General features: G+C 48.5%; 1 protein-coding gene across 6 annotated transcripts in view; it reads left to right on the top strand.

Moving 5' to 3' along the window:
• Positions 1-12,641, top strand: part of MTMR14 (myotubularin related protein 14) — a 29,382-nt gene that overhangs the window by 10,293 nt on the left and 6,448 nt on the right. For 4 of the 6 annotated variants that reach the window (XM_072347538.1, XM_072347537.1, XM_072347541.1 and 1 more), the window contains exons 9-17: positions 101-175; positions 2,450-2,516; positions 3,376-3,461; positions 3,889-3,965; positions 4,067-4,103; positions 4,715-4,785; positions 5,389-5,438; positions 5,659-5,797; positions 8,272-8,448. In XM_072347538.1, the coding sequence (XP_072203639.1) occupies positions 101-175; positions 2,450-2,516; positions 3,376-3,461; positions 3,889-3,965; positions 4,067-4,103; positions 4,715-4,785; positions 5,389-5,438; positions 5,659-5,797; positions 8,272-8,448 (779 nt within the window). Of the gene's footprint in view, positions 1-100; positions 176-2,449; positions 2,517-3,375; positions 3,462-3,888; positions 3,966-4,066; positions 4,104-4,714; positions 4,786-5,388; positions 5,439-5,658; positions 5,798-8,271; positions 8,449-10,452; positions 12,636-12,641 lie in introns of those variants that run through there. The other 2 variants (XR_011905138.1, XM_072347540.1) reach the window with 2 other exon arrangements.

Below are 12,641 nucleotides of genomic sequence, written 5' to 3'. Positions count from 1 at the left end.
TTAAGCCTTGGTTGTTCTTTATTTCCCCCTGAAAGGTATTGCCTTCGAATCCTGTTGTGGTGTTTTTTTTCCTCTCTAATTAATTGTTTGTTTGTTCTAGGATTATGTAGATGCTCCATTAAGTATCCCAGCATCTGTGACCCAATCTCTCAGTATTGATTGGAGTGAGTACCAGGTGAGGAAAGTAGGCATCTCTGTGGGAGGTCAGAGATTTAATCAGGAAGGATCATTAAAGATCTAAAGTCTGTCTTGTTGCCACCTCAGTAATCTGGTTTACTCCATACCACCCAGTGGGAGTGAGGCTGCAGACTTGATTGTTCAGAATGGCAGTGGAAATCCTCTCCCCAAAAGCTCTGTGGCTTGGCGTGTCCCAAGGCAGCTAACGTTAACATCAAATCTGTTTCTGTAGCTTGTGTAAGCTAGCAGTCCATTAGGGAGATAAGGCGAGGAATGTGCCAGGAAATTAAAAGCAGTATTGCTTGTTAGCAATCTTAGCATGTGCCTGCAATAGGCAGACTTTCTTGGCTATGGAGAGACTGAAGAAAGGTCGACTTTCCCTTATGTGAATAGTAGCTACATAACTAGGCACCTTCTAGGCGAGTATGCTGTGTGTTTATCCTATTACAGCAAAGGAGAGAATCGTAACTGAGCATAGTGTGTCTCCATCACTTATTGCTGCCACAGCATTACTGCTGGCAATGGAACTCTTTTATGTTTGCCCAGGCGTTGAGGTTTGCCCTGGTTCCCACTAGAGAACATCACCTTATATCCATCAGTGTGTGCCATTGCACATTGTTTAGTGACAATAAGCCGTGTGCTGGTGTGTGACACGCACTTGTGCTCTGCTGCTGGAAGCAGCACAGGACCAGCAGAGCTCCGAGTGCTGGGGCAGAGTTTGTCTGTCAGCATGAAAATAATACATGAGTGCCAGCAGAAGCACAGAGAAATAGCTTGCAGTGTTGAAGCAGAACTAACGGGACCTCAGCTTGTTTAAGACAAGAAAGTTGCTCAATAAAATACTGAGCAGCCAGTATTTTAAAAAGGATATTAATAATTAAAGAGGACATAAGAAATAGATGCAGAAATGATCTGAGGGTTGGAGAAGGTGCTTCACTTAAAGCTGAAGTTCTTGGTCTGCTCAGCTAATCACAAGGGTGACGGGGAGTTGACTTGATTAATGTATAAGTACATTTACAGGAAGAAAATACGAGTTCTAAAGCACCCTTCAATCTAGAGAAGAAAAGCTGTACAGGAAGCAAAATACAAAATCTGAGATCAGACATACAAATGAGGAAGAGCAGCCTTGAATGCTATTTGTGAAGATCTCTGTCAGAACAGGGTGCTCAAGGTGTGATGAACTGCCATCCCCAGACTACGTGTTTGTTGAGCAGTGCTGCTGCTGAGCACAAGCTTCAGGCTGTGGATGGGGCAAATGAAGGAAGGTTTCTGGCTTGTATAGAGATAAAAAGGGATGAAGGAATGATTCCTTCTGGCATAAGCACCAGGTTGGGTCTACCTGGGCAGATAAGACCTCAGAAGAATGTGTTTCCTGCCCTGGTTTTGGTGTGTGTCCCATTTCCCTACTGCTGTTGCATAGGGTTTAGAGCAGGGTAGTATGTCCTTCCAAGCAGAAGTTAAAGTGTAGTTGTACACAGCAAGGAGTTCTGTTGCTGGGGGTCAACATCCCTTACACCAATAATGCTGTCCTAATGAAACATTTGTCCCTCTCCTTGTCTTTTTCTTGCTCATGCCATCCCATTTTCCTTGATTGAGTCCTAGCTTTGATCTCAGACTGCTAAAATTCCCGGCATCTTCTCACATCACAGTGCTTGCAGGTGGCATGCTTGAGCATCTTTTGACGTGCTCCACCTTTTTTTCTTGTAGTGCTCGAGGTCTCTGAGTTCAGAGCCCCTCTGTGATATTGCTGCCACTTGGATGTTACTGCAGAAGCCCAGTGCCTGCCTAGAGCAGCTTGCAGCTGTCAGAGTTTGGGGTGACGTGCTCAGGTTGTGGGGCTGGGATGCTGACCTTGTTCTGCTCACCCTGTCTTTCTTCCTGCATTGCACACACAGCTGTAACATGGCTGCTGAACTGTTTGTAAAGTGCACGTGTGTGGGGGGCTGCAGAACTGGGTCAGCACTCTGTGGGTGTTTACCAGCTCACTTCAGTCTCTGAGCACGGTCTGCTTGGAGCTTTGGGGCTGCAGGCAGACAGGTTACGTGCCAGCCACGCAGATAGTAACGATAGCTTTTAATTTTTTTCTTTCTTTATATTCCTGACGGGCCAGAGGGCTCTTTGCAGAGGTTGCGTGGGAGTGGTTGGAGGACCAAGGGGAAACTTGTCACTCCAGCAAATGGAGTTATTTCTCTGGTAGAGAAACAAAAGAGTATGGCAAGTTATGAACCACAGAGCAATCTCCTGCTTATTTTCAACGTTTCTTTCTGCACAGAGCTGGGACCTCGTACAACAGACGCAGAACTACCTGAAGCTGCTGATCTCTATCATCAACAGTGATGGTAAGGCAAACTCCTTTCTCCCAGCAGTCCAGCTGGAGCAGTTGCTTTCTCCAGAAGATCAACTGATGGTGCAGCTGTGGGTCGGTTCCCAATACCAAAGAGCCCCTTCATGGAAAGCTTCACTTTTCCCCTTCAAAAGAGGATTAAGGGCCTCACATCTCAGGATGTGTTTTGTCTCCCCAGTCTGAAGTCTCATTAGGCAGCTGTTTAGGAGTTCCTTTCATTTTTTGTCACTGCAGTCACACCAGCCTTTTAAAGGGGATGTATTGCTATAAGTTGATATCCCATTCCCTGTGGACAAATAGTGACTTTATAAAGTCAGCACTGTTGGTCAGATAGAGCCATGGCTGGTTCTGCCTGCCCTGCCCACTGCAGACAGTCCTGCAGGTTGCACTGGGACACACTGCTGGGACTCTCTGAAGAGCAGTGGAGTTGTGCCCCTTGTTTGCCTCTGTTCAGTTTGTATCAGTAGGAAGGCTGATGAGACTGAGAGAGAGTGTTCAGTTGGAGCAATATCTCTGATACGAGGATAGATTATGATAGTGGGTTGGAACTGGGTGAGTGTATACTCTGGACAGCAAAATGATGTTCATACCTGCTGACTTCATGTCCTGAGTAGCTGTCAGAAACAGGACAGTCCATCAGCCAAGGTTGCTGACAGCCCAGGAGGTTCTGTGCAGTTTGTTGTCTGCCCTATTCAAGACAAAATGTTCTGACTTGGTGACTTAGCTCTGTTCTTGAGCTCAGGTTGTGGGGACAGGCAGTAGCTTGTCACTACAGATTTGCCGTAAAGAAAAGTCATTACTCTTGTTACAACATGCATTTGTTTTCCTCTCCTTTCTGCTCCCACCTGGACCAGATGACAGCGGGCTCCTGGTGCACTGTATATCCGGCTGGGATCGAACTCCTCTCTTCATCTCCTTATTGCGTCTCTCCTTATGGGCTGTGAGTACCCAGCTGATCTGCACTGCTTGTAGGCCTGATTGTTTGGAGGGTGAGTGACAGTGTCACCAGAAAAAGCTGGTGGGAGCAGTTAAGGTTCCTTTTAGCCATCATGGCTTCAGAGAGTGTGTGGACTGGCTTTGATGTGGAGCCCAACACACTGTCCTGCTATCAGGCTCAGTATCACAGACATGTAGAACAAGGTATTTGCAGCTTTGCTCAGGGGATTCTCTGTCCTGAAGACTGCCAAGATGGTCAGGGTTTGGAGCCCTGTGTGCAGTAACCAGGAGGATGTTCTGACTTGTGCTGCAGGAAGAGCAGAGCAGGCTGGGCTTCTTGTTTCACCATGACAGTTTCCTGTAGATCACACACACTCAAGTCCCAGTCTCCAGGATTGCTGCTTGAAGACTGTCTCCCATTTGCTTTGCAGGATGGACTAATCCATGCATCCCTGGAGCCATCTGAGATTCTCTACCTGACGGTGGCCTATGACTGGTTTCTCTTTGGGTAGGCACACTAAGGATTACATCCACAAGCAAACTTGTGCTCCTCTGCTGATTCTGGTTTCTGGGTGTATGAGTGACTTCTCTCCTTTGTTCTCTTTGCAGGCACATGTTAGTCGATCGACTCAATAAGGGAGAAGAGGTGAGTGTCTCATTTAGGACAGTACCTGAACTTTCTGTACTCAGGGTACTTGTTTAGGATAGCAGTTTTCATTGCCTGCTTCCTGATAACATGTCTGGTTTGGATGGGCTCTAAAAAGACTTTTGAGGTGCTGGAGATGCGAGGTCTGAGCCTTGCCCTGTACTTCTTGATACATAAGCTGTGGGAATGCATCTTTGGGACCACAGTTTGGTTGGTGTCAGTCCTCCTGGTTCCACACTTCAGCTATTTAGTACTTAGGCCCTTGGTGAAGGGGTGCCAGGACTTGCTCAGCAACAAGAAGGTTGTCTTAAGACTCCTAGAAGTTTGTAGCCTTGTGTGTTAGTCCGGAGTGCCTGCCCTCCTGCCTGGGTGCTGCACATGGCATGTGTGCTATCACAGATGCACGGAGTTGCTTGTGATGGTTCTAGGATATGTATCTGGGGTTGCACACATGTACAAGAAGGCCAGGATGGAATGTTGGCACCCCTTGGCAGTTTAGTAGCTGCAGATTCCTCACTATTTCCTTCCCGCCAGCATCTCCTCACCAAGATAAGAGGCTGCATGGTGCCTGAGCTCATTCCTGAATTGTTCTTCTCTCTCTCTTTGCTCAGATTTTCTTCTTCTGCTTCAATTTTCTGAAGCACATCACCTCTGAGGAGTTCTCTGCTCTGAAGTCACAGAGGTAAGGAGCCTGTGCTTGATGCTGCATGGGCTGCAGAGCCAGGGAGCTCGTTAATGCTGTTCCTTTGGGGAGATGGAAGCCCTGGTGTCCTGGCCCAGTTTTCCTTAATTTATTCAGCACTCTGAAGGCTGCAAAACGGGGCCGAGGCTTGTGAGGTGCCACACTGTGCTCTGAAAAACTGCCCATGCTGAAATGTGATCTCTGCTTAATGACTATGTGGCTGCTTTAGCACGGATGGACTAAGAGATGTGGGCACTGTCTCAAGCACATCTGTCACTGCTGGGAGGAGTGGGGTGGCTGGGTTTTAACAGGCTGCTAAGCATTAACCTCTTCCTAGTTCGGGAGAGGCAAGAAGAAACAAACTGTACCCTGCAGAAGTCTGTTGGCTCTGAATTAGCACGTGACTGCCTGCAGCCTGTTGCCAGCATGTCAAAGCACAGGGTGTGTGGGCTGGGACTGTTAGGAGGTGCTGCACACCAGTCCCAGCTCCTCTCCTTTGCTCCTGTGCAGCTGATGTCCCACTGCCGTGTGCAGCAGAGATCTGGCTATGGCTATGGCCAGCCTCCACGCAGCACTGAGGTAACCCTGTCTTTTCTTCCCCAGAAGGAAGAGTTTGCCACCTGGCTTCACCTTGGAAGAGATCTGCATGCTCAGTGAGTGCTTCTGCTGAGTATCGGTGCCCTGTGGTGCTGGTGATGGTTGATCACTTGGGGGCTTGGGATGCCAGCAACAGGGTGACTACAAATGGGTATGCTTCCTTTGGGCCTTGCAAGCATGAGGCCCTCAGGACAAACAGAAAGAGTATTGCTTTAGGGGAGGGAGAGTAAGTGAGACCAGGCTGGATTTCAGGCAGTTCTGTTTGCTTTTTTCTAGAGCAGAGAGACCGAGGCAGCACCACAAGTCTGAGCAGCGACTTCTCCCTGGGGATGGAAAGCTCCCCTGGAGCAGCGGGAAGCTTCACCTATGAAGCAGTGGAGCTGATGCCAGCAGGAGCACAGGCCCAAGCAGCATGGTGAGGAAATGACCACTCAGTGGTCTGCAGAACAAAAGGATCAGGCTTTGAGCACCATAGGAAAGTGCTCTGAAGTCCCTCACCGTCCAGGTCTGCTCTCTGTAGCATGGGTGCTCTACAGTGGGGGGAGGAATTCAGTAATCAGAGGCTTTGCTACACAGAGACCACCCCATGTTAATGACCATGTCAGTGTGTCCCCCAGTGAGAGTAAGCAGCTTTTGATCATTTTCAATAGCTTTGCTGTTCAACATCATCCAGAAAGCGTTTCATCACTTTTAAAAGATCATTCTGAACTACAAGAAAAATGACATTTGGCAGCAGCCTCCCCTGGGATCAGCAGAGACAGAAAGCTTCATTGCTCTAAAATGAAATTTCATCTGTTGATAAAAGAGTTTATAGAGGAGACGGTGCGGTTAGTGGTAGGTGGACCCTGTGGCAAAGAACCCCCTCAAAACTTAAATCCCTCTACCAACACAAAGTGTGTGAGATGGGAACAGGTTGCTTCTTCAGGATACTTCTGGGGGAGGCTATGAAATGGTGGCTATTCTTTGTTGGTAGAGGATCCTGAGTGTGCCGGTGGCTGCCTGGAAGCAGGGACTGGGGAAAGTGCCTGGTGGCTGCTGTGCCACGGGTGTTGTGCTTGTGGAGTTTCTGGTGCTGTTTGGGGATTTCAGAACCTTCCTGTAGAGTTGCCCCTCTCAGTTTAATTTTTCTCTCCTCTCCCTCAGCACATACGAAGATGCTATTTTATATTGCAATTATTTTAAATTAAATCTGGGTTGTGCTTGAGGCAGCTGGAAGTCCTCTGGGACTGAGCCTACAGCCATGCTAGTGGCAGCAGCCTTTCTGAAGCACTTTGTGAGTCAATGTAGAAAATGCTGAAGCTGGGAAGAGAAAATATTCCTGCAGAATCACAAAACAGCAATGTTGCCTTCCTCCCCGCCCCTCCAACCGCATTTGCCAGGTGTTAATTACAGAGTCCTCTTTAGCACAAAGAGCCTACCTACCCACAGCAAAAGTTCTGCCATAATTAGAGAAGAATTTTCCACTTGTGTGGCTGCAGAGTAACAAACTAGAAGTATTTACATTGCTCTGAACTAAGGTGTGGAATGCTCAGGACTGGGTTGTACAGCCCAAAGCGTGTGTGTAGTTGTGACAAGATGTGACAGTGGCTAGAGCACGCTGCAGGACATCCCATCTTACTTGTATGTATCAGGGCTGGGTTTTGTGATGCATTGTGAGCCTTGCACAAGTGCTAATGAGGGAGCTGGGCATGGATGTCTTGCTGTAGCCTGTTGGGGCTGGGTAATCTGCAGAGCAAGCAGAGTTTATACAAACGTTGTCATCGGTAGGGAGTTGGGCTGTGCATAGCTAAGAGGCTCGTGCGTCTTTGTGATGTCCTGAAAAAAGTGGGCTCAAGGCCTGCTTGCATAGACAGTCATTTGTTTTTTTAGCTTTACAAAGCTGACTGCAGGCTGTGCTTGGAGATGTTGGCAGCTATGATAACGTGAGATGAATAATGCTTGAGAGAGTCTGTGGTGTGATGTTTGAGGGTGGACACACTTCAAGAAGTGAAGGGAGGATATCTTGCTTCCCACTGTATGATGAGCCTGTCTTTAGCTGCACTTGCTGACAGTTCTTGATCTCAGTGAAAGCTCAGGGGCCCTTTTCAGGAAGAAGTGTATCTTCTCTTTGTGTTAATTTGCCTTAGTTTTTTCCTATTTTCTTGTGTACATAGCAGTATCTTTGCCCATTTCACTGTGCTGTTGAAAGGGGAAACATTCTTGGGACTTTTCCAGGAGAAAAACTAATGTAAAAAAGAGCCTCCTGAATGTGGAGCAGCAGTGATGTGAATTAGTTCCAAATGTGCATGTTTGTTTAGCATGTAGCTGGACAGTAACGTGAGCCAAGATCTGGTGCAGCAGTGGACAGCGAATTGTGCACAAGTGTGAATGTGCTGGCTGGAAGAGAAACCAAAGTTGTGAGCTGTTCTCACAGACAGGGAGAAGACTGAAATGTACCTGCATCTGGAGAGGAGAATAACACTGGTGTTGTGTTGCTGCACCCCTCATCAGTACGCAACAACACCCACCTGGGCTGGGTTCCTCGGCTGGTACACTTTGTAGAGTTTAGAACAGGATGAAATGGTCTTTGCCTGCTGGGAGGCCCTTTGTTTGAGGTGTTTTTACAGCTAGACTAAACAAAGTGATTGCAGCATGTGTGTGGGCTGATGTATTCTCCTGTCTCTGATTTGCAGGTCACATGGATGGTGATCTATAAAAGAGCAGGTTAAAATGGGTTGAGCTCAGTGTACCACCATCACTGCGCAACCTGTGACTTCTTGTGAGGAGGGAAGATTCAGGGGAAATATGAGTTTGTAGCTGCTGGGTTGAAATCTGGCCTGTTGCAGAAAGACCTCCAGCTTGAAAAACGTGAGAAAGCCAGCTTTCTCAACCAGATCTTCTGTCCTGCAGGAGGAAGAGCTGTGCATCATCACCTCAGGCCGTGCTGTGGAGCAGGGCACAGCAGTCTGAAGATAGGCTGCCTTCTGCAGGGATGGTCGAAGTCAAGTCCTCCAGCTCCTCCTCATCAACCCATTCTGATAACTTCCTAAGGATCGGCAGCAGCCCGCTGGAGGTGCCCAGATCCAGGTGAGATGGGGTGAGGCAAAACAAAGGTTGGGTAAAGGGAGTGCTCGACTGCCGCCATATAGTTCTGAGTACCATGGAGATGGGTTTGTATGTACAAACAGGCTTTAGAGGAGGCCTGTTCTTGATGAGCTTGACCTTGTGGGAAATGCTTGCCACCACTTAACACCATGTCCTGCCTCAGTCCATCTAGGGGAGTGAGGAACTGTGCCAATAACAACTGGGTGTTTGTTCTGCCTGTCCTTATACCTGCCTCAATTACACAAGGTCTGGCTTCTCTGCATTCTGCATGCTCTCATAGCACTCTTTCTGTCAAAGGCATCTACAGGGATTTGCAATGGTTGCATTTTGGGGGGAGGAAACATTTCAAGCCAAGCAGACCTTACTCTGCACCTATCCTGGCCCCCTTTCCATTTAGTGATGTTTCTGACACTGCAGGGTGAAAAACTCTGGGTGCTGTTGGTGAGCAGGGAAACAAGCTGTGAGTGCTGGGACAGCCCTGAAGGGTTTCTTCTTGAAGGCTGTGTTCCTGTGGTGCTGCTGGGAGATGGGGACTGGCCCTGGGTTGGGATTGGGATAGATGATCTCCAGAGATCCCTTCCAACCCCCATGATTCTGTGATTCTGGGCTTAATCTCATGCCATAACAAAGGATATCTGGCACCCTTCTGAAGTCTGATGCTGCAGTAGGGCAAAGTAGAGCGGTGAGCTAAGCTAGGGAAGAAAGAACAGAGCCTGTGGAGCAAACACCACGCGTTTAGGCCGACAGGGGATAAAGAGGCTCTTAGATAAGAGGTTGCTGTTAACAGCATCAAATGCCTGTGTTGTCTCTGCAGGTTTTCTGATGAGTCTTTTTCTAGTGATTCCCTTCATAATAGCCAGCAGCCACATTTTAGTACATTCTCGTCACGTGGAAAATAGTGACAAACAAGTAGAGCATTGAAAATTTATGAGACTATTTACCAAGGTTCTTGATTCCAGAGCAAAACCACTGACAGTTACCATACGTGATGCTAACTGTTCTCCCCAGGGAAAGAGATCAATAGGATGTTTTTCAGTTGTTGCTGGAGCCCACCTCTGCATTCGCTGTCAGATTAAACAAGTCTTCCAAGAAGAAAGCAAAATACTGGAGAGAAAGCAGCTTGTCTGAGGGTCTGCTTTTGTTCATAACAGTAATGCCGCTGTTGCTGTGTGTAGTCTCATGCCATTCCCAAGACGTAGCTGGCTGCTCAGTGCTGGGCTGCACAAACCGCCTGGTAGTGAGCTTGCAGCAGTGCTTTGGAAGCTGTTTATGATGCTTCAGCTAGCCTCTGCTCTGTGGGAGCGAAGGAGGGAAACAGAGTAGGCAGAACAGCACCACAGGAAGGGGCTGATCTCAGTCCCTGGGGTTTGTGATCCTGGGGCTCAGAGCTAGTAAAGCCAGTAATTAGCTTTCCTCTGGCTGTGTCTGGTTGAGGAGTTTATAAGCTTTTGGATGTTCAGTGCCCGTTGCTGTCAGGTGTTTAGAACTGGCATCCCCAGGGCTTGAGGCAGCAGGCAAACATAGTGGAGAAGCTTGTTACTTCCCAGGCCACAGTCTCTGGGGATGACTTTTCACTCTGCCAGTAAATAATTCTGAGGGGAAGTTGCAGAATTCCCGTTGTAAGAGGTAAATGTTTTCTGGATTCCACTTTATGACCTTCGTGTTAGTTTGTGACATAAAGCTTTTATAACCTTTCAACACAGCAAAGGTATATCAGTCCATCTGTGGTCACTGTTGACTTCTATGAGTAAGGCAGCATGAAGGGCTGAGCTGGGGAAAAATGTGCACAGGGTGAAGCAGAAGAGGGAACCTCCTTGCACGACCTGAAAGCAAGAGAGCAGAAGAATCCGTTGTGAGATCAGAATGGTAAAGTCAGCTGATAGAAAGGTGGTTAACTTGCTAGGCTCATGCTGGGTGGAGATGGTGTACACTTGTCTGCTTTCCTCTCTGGTGTCACCTGGGTTTCCTCTGCTCCTCTCTGTGCAGGCTAGAGGAAATGAGCCCGGAGACCCTGCTGAGAGTGGGTGGAATTGTCAAGGCAACGGCTGAACTGAGCTTCTCTTTGAAACCAAGTCTTCTGGCACAATTGTGCTCCTTTGCCTCGTAGTCCCTTGCCAGATCAGCCAGACTCTGGTCTCTGCCCTGCCTGCCTCCTCAGGATACATAACACTGATACCAGCTTTGCTAGCTGGGGACTTGAGCAGTGCATTGCCTTGCTGAATGATGACATGGTTTACATCTGTGTGGCCTGAGCGAGTCATGTTTTGTGTGGAGAAAGAATATATCTGTGATGGAAGGAACAGTTAACTTCTCTCACCCCCTGAACAATGGCAGGACTGGGATGGAAAGGCTGTAGCACAAAGACTAATCATGATGCCAAAAATACCTTTATCTCTGCAATACTGCTGCAGGTTAGCACCCGAGCCTCTTAAGATGAAGAAACTACTGTACTTGACTTCCTAATCCTCCGGTTGTGTGGCCATAGCAACAAAACACTTAACCACTGCAGCAGCAGTAGAGGAAAAGTGGTTGCTTGTAAAATGCCAGCAGGCACCCTCCAGGCAGTTCACATAAACAGCCCAGTCCATGTGCTGGCAGGCAGGGAGCTCAGCAGGGAATGAGAAGGGAAAGCAAGCTAGCTGAGAGATGAGCAGCACGTGAGCAAGCTGCTGGGCAAGGAGCTGGGGTGTCCAAAAGGAAAGCTGAGCCCCTCTCCTAACTGGGGTGTGACAGCAGCCTCCTTGTCAGCCCGTCCTTTGAGCCCTGCTCCCATCCAGATGTCCTGGGTTGCCCGTATGTCCCTGGGTGATTCTCGTTAGGCAAAGCAGTACAAAGGCAGATTTGAAAGGCAGACTCTCACTAGGCAGCCTTTTTAGCTTATCCCAATGGTGAGATCAATCTGGTGAGGGCAAACGTGCGTGAAGATGCAGCACAGACGATCTGCAGAGTAGGACAAGGTGCATCTTGTTCTACAAATTGAGAGCTCTGAGTACGGCAGATAGAGTGCATCAGCTCAGACTCCTTGCCTGTGAACGGGCAGTGTTAGATGCAAACACAGGACGTCGTTTGCAAGCCGCTAATAATCTAAGCATCCCATGACACTGCAGGAAAACCCTGTGTCTGTGTCAGGGATTTAGTGTGTGTGCACATACTGCTAACGTGGATTAGCAGATGGATAATCTTTGGTTGAATGTGCTTTTGCTAAGTCAATTAAACAAAAGCTGTAGTACTGCGATCTGAAGAGTTAAGCCATGGAGGAGCTGCTTTGGTCAACAGTCACAGAGAGCTCCCTTGCTGAAGGGCTGGAGGTGATGCAATGAAGGCAGGGAGAGGCAGGAAAGCTGCTGTCCCACCCCTTTGGGTCTTTGGTAGTGATGAGACCACACGTGCACTGTGTGTTCTGCTCCTTACATCCACCTGTCTTGGGAACTGTGTCTGCGGTGCGACAGCAGTAAGACTTGGGACAGCAACTGCAACAGGACAGGAACTGTTTACAAGAACGTTCTGTGGATGATGCCACCAAAGCAGTTTGCCAGGACTCTGGCTGGCACGTGACTGTGCTCCAGCATGGTTGTGCTCGCACAGCACTGGCTGCTTGAGCTGCTACAGCACTAACAGCCTGCAGATAGCGGACTGGGATCCAGGCAGGGCCGGCAGCAGGGCTCCCTGCCAAGTGCTCCTCGCCAACTGTTCCCACGCACAGGTGGGAAGGACTGCCCTTTACTCCAGGTTGCCACAGTCTGCCTGCACCTACAGTACCTACTTCACACTCGCATTTGAGGCACAGAGCATATGCTGGCAAATGAGCTGCTTCCTAAACAGCTCTAGGTATGTGGAAACGTGGCAGGTGAGCGGGGGCAGAACAGGGCAGGATGAGAGCCTAGCTGTTGGGTGCTTGGCACTCATCTTAACTTACGTATTAAGGAATGGAAGGATCCCTGATTGCTGCTCTGCCTCCGGTATTGGCTCTTCTCTGGTAAGCGGGTGTCCATGTGCTCTGAAATACTCTATTTTGTGCAGCATGTTGCATGGGAAGCGTTGACCTAATTAAAAGAAACCATTTCAGGCTAGGAATTGCCAGTTTATGGACTGCTAAAGGTCCTTCCTTCTGTGAAAGAACAGCTTGCAGCTCATCTCTGTTTTGCTAATCTAATTTTGTTAATTTTGCACTTTTG

The sequence above is a fragment of the Excalfactoria chinensis genome, chromosome 12 (assembly GCF_039878825.1).
Source record: "Excalfactoria chinensis isolate bCotChi1 chromosome 12, bCotChi1.hap2, whole genome shotgun sequence".
In the NCBI taxonomy this organism is placed as follows: Eukaryota; Metazoa; Chordata; class Aves; order Galliformes; family Phasianidae; genus Excalfactoria; species Excalfactoria chinensis.
Note: the sequence above shows the minus strand (reverse complement) of the source record. Positions and strands in the feature narration are given on the sequence as shown.